The sequence below is a fragment of the Malania oleifera genome, chromosome 4 (assembly GCF_029873635.1).
Source record: "Malania oleifera isolate guangnan ecotype guangnan chromosome 4, ASM2987363v1, whole genome shotgun sequence".
NCBI lineage: Eukaryota > Viridiplantae > Streptophyta > Magnoliopsida > Santalales > Ximeniaceae > Malania > Malania oleifera.
In genome coordinates, this window is record NC_080420.1 from 18845608 (window position 1) to 18851607 (window position 6000).

At 36.0% G+C, this 6000-nt stretch overlaps 1 protein-coding gene across 4 annotated transcripts in view; it reads right to left on the reverse strand.

Moving 5' to 3' along the window:
* LOC131153146 (uncharacterized) overlaps positions 1 to 3843 on the reverse strand; it is a 52303-nt gene extending 48460 nt beyond the window's left edge. For 2 of the 4 annotated variants that reach the window (XR_009136165.1, XM_058105238.1), the window contains exons 1-4: positions 3430 to 3770; positions 3216 to 3363; positions 2618 to 2772; positions 1799 to 1981 (exon numbers count right to left, since the gene is read on the reverse strand). Coding sequence is in view for 3 of the 4 variants with exons in the window: in XM_058105238.1 (XP_057961221.1) it covers positions 1799 to 1981; positions 2618 to 2772; positions 3216 to 3363; positions 3430 to 3684 (741 nt within the window). In the remaining variant the exon portion in view is untranslated. Of the gene's footprint in view, positions 1 to 1798; positions 1982 to 2617; positions 2773 to 3215; positions 3364 to 3429 lie in introns of all 4 variants that reach the window. The other 2 variants (XM_058105236.1, XM_058105235.1) reach the window with 1 other exon arrangement.
* Positions 3844 to 6000: the final 2157 nt, after the last annotated feature.

A 6000-nucleotide genomic window follows, 5' to 3' on the forward strand; every position in this document is an offset into this window, starting at 1 on the left:
CTCCCTTTATGTGTCTTTTGGCCTGTACCCATAGCATTTCGCGACATTAGGGCCCGTCCTTCATTATTTCTCGAGATTAGGGCTGATATTTCATTCCCTATGTGTCCAGTCAGTCCCTTCATCATAACACTGCGACTGCTCTCTTCACGCCTTACCTCTAAGAAGACCTCTCGCGTTAAAGGAAGGGGGCGTTGGCCGAGGATCCTTCCTTGCACATCGTCTAGGTCAAGGTTGAGGCCAGCCAAGAACTCGAAGACTTGTTCGTTCTCGAGTCTCTTCTTATAGTGAATACTGTCGCCAGGGCATTCCCACTCTTCATCAACGCTTAGGTCAAGCTCCTGCTAGAGAGTGGTCATCTCCATGAAGTAATCGGTGACATCCCTCTCTCTTTGTCACAGCTGCCACAGTTGAGTCTTGATCTCGAAGATCTAGGAGTAGCTTTCGGCATCGAAGTATGTCTCACGAACAGCATCCTAGACATCCTTCACCGTTGGTAAGAATAGGTAAATCTTGCCGATTGAGGGCTTCATTGAATTTACGAGCCACATAGTCACCATGGAATTCTCAGACTTCCATTTTTGCATAACTGCGATGTCGGTTGAGGCGGGCTTCTTCCTTTCGCCGGAAAGGTATCCCAACCTTCCTTTGCTTTCAATCACAAGCTTGTTGGACTGAGCCCATTCACGGAAATTTTTTCCGTTCAATTTCTCCACCGAGAGTGGAAAGGCCAAGTTGTCTAGCCCATGCGAACCCACGATGGAGGTGGCTTCAGAGTCGCCATCGAGAGTTTCAGAGGAGCTCGACCCTCTGCTATTGACGGCGTCGTGTGCCATTATTAGCTAAGGTTTAGAAACCCTAGCTCTGATACCATGAAAAAACAGAATGGAATTTCTTTATTCCTTGAATAATTTTGTACAAACCAATATACAATATGTATAATATAATCAGAAGATCTAAAAATGGAAAGAATCTCCTAAACAAATCTCTTTCAATAATATACAATATATACTTCCCTAAATTACTCCAAGATATTCTATGATACTCGGGATTTCTACAAATATAATTAAAAATAGAACCCTAGTATTTCTCTAGGTTCCACTCATAAGAACCAATTCATCATGGAATGTACCATTGTACCAGTATTTCTTCATCATTAACTCCTATTCTAGTTTCATCTGTCAAGACTACATGACCAATAAATGACAGCTTGATCATACACAGATCAATCGAATGTCACTCCTAACCTGTTCTATGTGATGCATATAGATATATGTATTGCTCATTGTATAGTCACATACTCGTAAGCACAAATTTGGATAGTTTATTCCTATATTTCAAAAAGTTCATATGTGATTTCATAGAAATTAGATCCATAACCATAACTAATTTCACAGATGATATGCTATTCTATCACAAGACAAATATGATCTTGAAATCCCAAAAAAGTTACCAAAACAGTTAAAAGAGGTCACTTTAACCAAGTGACTGAGCCATAGTACTATGACAAGAGTTAACTTTATTTCCTTAGTAATGATAGCTTAGAGAGAAATTTTTAGAAGCCAACAACCAACCAGATCAAGAAAGCAACCTCAAGATTATAAAGAGATGTACTGTGACACACTGTTTTGGCTCAAAAATTATTCTAATTTCCAAAAGAAAATATCCTTAGATCGAAGAACCTCCACTTTTCTTGCTTGAGTTGTTCCAATTTGATATTATACATTTGTATTCTTCTTAATAAACTTCTATCCATTTTTTTATCCTAAAACCAAAAAAAAAATGAAGTGACACACAATACCTCTTCATGGAATTCAGACCTACATCCTGGATCCACTATAAGTGCATCTCCATGGGCAACAGAGCTGTTAACTCCACAACAGTTGGAAGCTATCTTAGGTGCAAATACAACCAAGTTTGTAGTCCAAAAAGGTTTTGCTGTTCTACTTCCCATAGGTACAAGCATAACACCTGGCGGGTACTCCTGAAGAATGAGAATATATTTTAGATGTGAACAGAATATTGGCATGTTGGCACTACTCAAACGTACATAACTTGTTCGGAAGACACATCATGAAAGAATGTTATTGGTGTAGATCTTGCAACCAAATTATTTGTTAAGCCTTTACATAGATTTCTAGTTTGCATTTAATTTTATAGGTTCCATAAATTCCCATTCAGCAGCCTAGAAGAAGTGGATATTGCTAATACAGAAGGTTTTTTTATGTGAAATTATTGAACAAAACTATGTTGAAATAACATACATAACCACTAATTTTCATCTTTAAATATGCTACTGTAGGTGAACAAAAACCATTAAATTTTCATCTTGAAATTTACTACTTTAGGAGAACGAAAACATTTTATTGATATTCAGAAATTTTGCTTCCTCATAATTGTCTGCATATTCCCTTCACTGATAAACGCAATTAATCCTGCCACACAAAGTCATTTGACTGATTGTAGAAGCTAAGCTTTCTCATGAATGCCCATATGCCTTTCATTTTCTAAATGCATCTATCCTGCCTCTTGGTGTATGTTTTCTCCATATGGTGAAACCATTTTTTCTTCATTTTGGTAAAATATCTGGTGAAGTACTCTCAGTTAAAAGATAGCAAACCTGGCAATGCAAGCTAGGTGGAATTTTCAACTTCATAGATTGTTCAGATTCATTCAGAAGACCAAGAACTACCAGAGGTCCCACACGATCACTACCTGGTTTCACTCCTAGAAGCAAGTTTAGGCAACTCTGAATGGACATCCACTTGCCTAGCTCTGCACATAAAAATTTTCAACATTAGTCGCATGCGCCTTCAAGAAACACAGTATATCATAACTGAAAATAACAACGAGCCAAAAAAAATTTTTTTAAAAATGAACTTTAAAACACATAAGACATAAGGAAACAATCTTTTCCACCAAATTAAATGGAAATTGAAGCTCTAATTGATCATCATAAACAAAAAATTCAGTGAAATCAAATGAGATAGAAATGCCAAACCAGCCGCAAGTAATAAAACTACATGTTCTATATGACATTCGAACGTGGCTTAATGCAACTGTATCTTGCCCAATTTCACGCAAGACGTAAAGCAACATAATTCGGAATTTGGAATATACCAACATAAAATTAAAATTTTCGTTTATTGCCCAATTATTATAAGGAGAAGTGTCTATGTCTAGCTAAATATAAAATTACCTATTCTGGCAGAACCAACCTTTTAAGTGTTCATCTTCAAACGCCAATTTCCCCATAACGAACAGAGTCTGAACAGGAGGCACTGGACCGAATTCGGCTTCTTCCTCATACTTCCACAGTGTCCATTCTACCCCATCAAACGACCGAAACCCCATCTGCTCCAAAACCTGCCAAACCAATAAATGTAAAATGTAACTCAGAACGCGCACAAATACACTCAAACCGAACAATACCTCGTCGATAGCCGATTTGAAGTCGAATTTTCCCACGTCAAGCGAACAAGATTCTGTGCCTTGAAGGAGAACTGGAGACTGGGAATCTCCTTCCAGAGGATTCAATTGAACAGAAGGCAGGTCGTAGAGATCGGAATCAATGTAAGAATCATACTCATCGTCGCCAAATTTGGGCGGACGCGTCTGTTTCCGGAGAAGAAACTTGTCATCGAACAAAGGGTTCTTGATGATGAAAGCAACCCTGTGAATTTCCATTGAAATGCTTGAAGATGAAGAAACCGGAAACCAGAGCGGAGTCGAGCTTGTAGTAGTTGAAAAGCGCAGGCTCCGTTTTGCGAGGCAGCCTGGCGGGTAGTTGGAGTCTCGCACGTGTCTGTTGTTTTCTATTGAGCTTAGTAGCTTCCGGTTTTTTTTGAGACTACCGGTCAAAAGAGTTTTTTTTGCTTTTATCTTTTTTCAAATATATATATATATTAAATAATACCATATTTGGAAAAATAATTTTCATAATGATTCTAACATAATCTCACTCCTTGATCCAATGAGATTAAACAAATCTCACTGAATCAGACTGCAAAATTTACTATGCACTAGTGATGCTACTTTGAACACATGGCAAATCTCGCTAGTTCATCTAGTGAGATTTGCTTAGAAATATGAATTGCACATCCATCTGGTGTTAGACGCGTGGTAAATCTCGTTGGTTCTTCGAGCAAGATTTTCTTCAGAATACTAATTCACTCATCCATTCGGCATTGGATGCGTGGCAAATCTCGCTGGTACATCCAGCGAGATTTGTTTCGTCCCTTACATAGCCATTTCTACTTCCATTTTGTGCGCGAATAGAGAGTAGGGTTGTAACGCCCCAACCCCCTACGTGGGCCCAAAGTGCTACCAATACATTCATTTACCTGATAATCCACATTCTAATATCATTTATGTAGTAGAAAACATAACTATGATCTTCCAACAAATATAATAGCAGAGTTTTCTTAAATCTATCTACACACCGTAATGAACCATGCTTCCACGTGTATTCAACATATTTACATATCCCCAAAAACATCCAGTATTCACAATCATTCATTTCCTATCAACCTTAAAACGTAAGACATAAAATATAAAATATTAACATTCCCAAAAGCATCATTAAAATGTTTATAATCTTTTTCTTATATCTCCCAAAAATGTTATAAAACCTCGAGTTCTCTAAGCTCGATCTTAAGGAGGTCCTAAAAAAGATAAATTTATATTCGAGTGAGACACATCTCAGTAAATGAATAAATAATATATTAAAACAGTATATGACTAACATGAGTTTATATAACAACATATTAATAACATTTGCAAAACACTTCCATAAACACTGAAATCATTTTTTGAACCTAATCAAACACATGCAAAGGTTTAACCCACAAGATTACCTAAGGATAGGGGTGATTACCCGCCCATACAAGTAGCACCCCTATGCTTTGAAATTTAGGCAACCTGAAGGTCACTACTGAAGTATACTAGGGCACTCACATTACTTAGTAAATCCTCAAGTATTAGATTAACCTCGTACTCACACAGTTCAAACAAAAGTTTACCAGCGAAGGCCCTAAGGATAGGAAAATCTACCTACTTATACAAGTAGGTTCCCTCTACCCTAGTACGTTATGCAACTACTGCCACATCTGAAATTACTAGTGCACTCGCCTTACCCAGCAAGCCCTCAGGGAAAGAGTACGTCTCGCCCAATCATAACATGTTCTAATAGCATAAATACTTCTAATAACATATTATATTATTATTTCTATCATTATTCAATCATTCACACCCATTATTGTTTATAACTTAAACATAGCATTACATTTCACTTTAAGTGACTCTTTCCATTTATACCGTTCACTTTTCACATTTCATTCATTTATCATTTCATTGTCATTGCATTACATTTTCCTTTCTTTCCTTCGTACTATAGTTGGTCTTTAGCCATCATCAGTTTCTACAACTCCTTTTAGCTGTCATCAGATAGTCTACACAAAAGTGTGCTAGAATCTGCTAACATAACTGTCTTTCAGCTGTCTTACATTTACATGGTTGCATGTAGCATACACAAGCAACATAGTTTATATCATATTTTATTCTCAATGCTTTACTTACTTAACCTGCATCTCATACATTTAACATATATTTGCATAAAATTTACATTTACTCATGTCACACAATTTAATAGTAAAATTCATACATATTCCTGTAAAATAGGCCAACTCACATTTAACATTTATATGCTGAAAATACATTTCATTTCCTACATAATCTGTAGTGATCCTAAAAAATAAAAAAATATTATTAAAAAAATTAATTAAAACTAAATTATTAAAAAAATTAAATTACTTTTTTTAAAATTAATTAATATAAAATATATTTTATTATAATATGATATTATTATTATATTATATTATTTAATTGATAATAATAAGTTATCCTGATGGATCAAAGATCCTTTAGGAAGCCTGTTCTTTCTTTTTTCTTTTCATTCTGTGAAGATAGCGCCTCTGTGTCTCCTCGTCTCCTCTCTTCCACTCT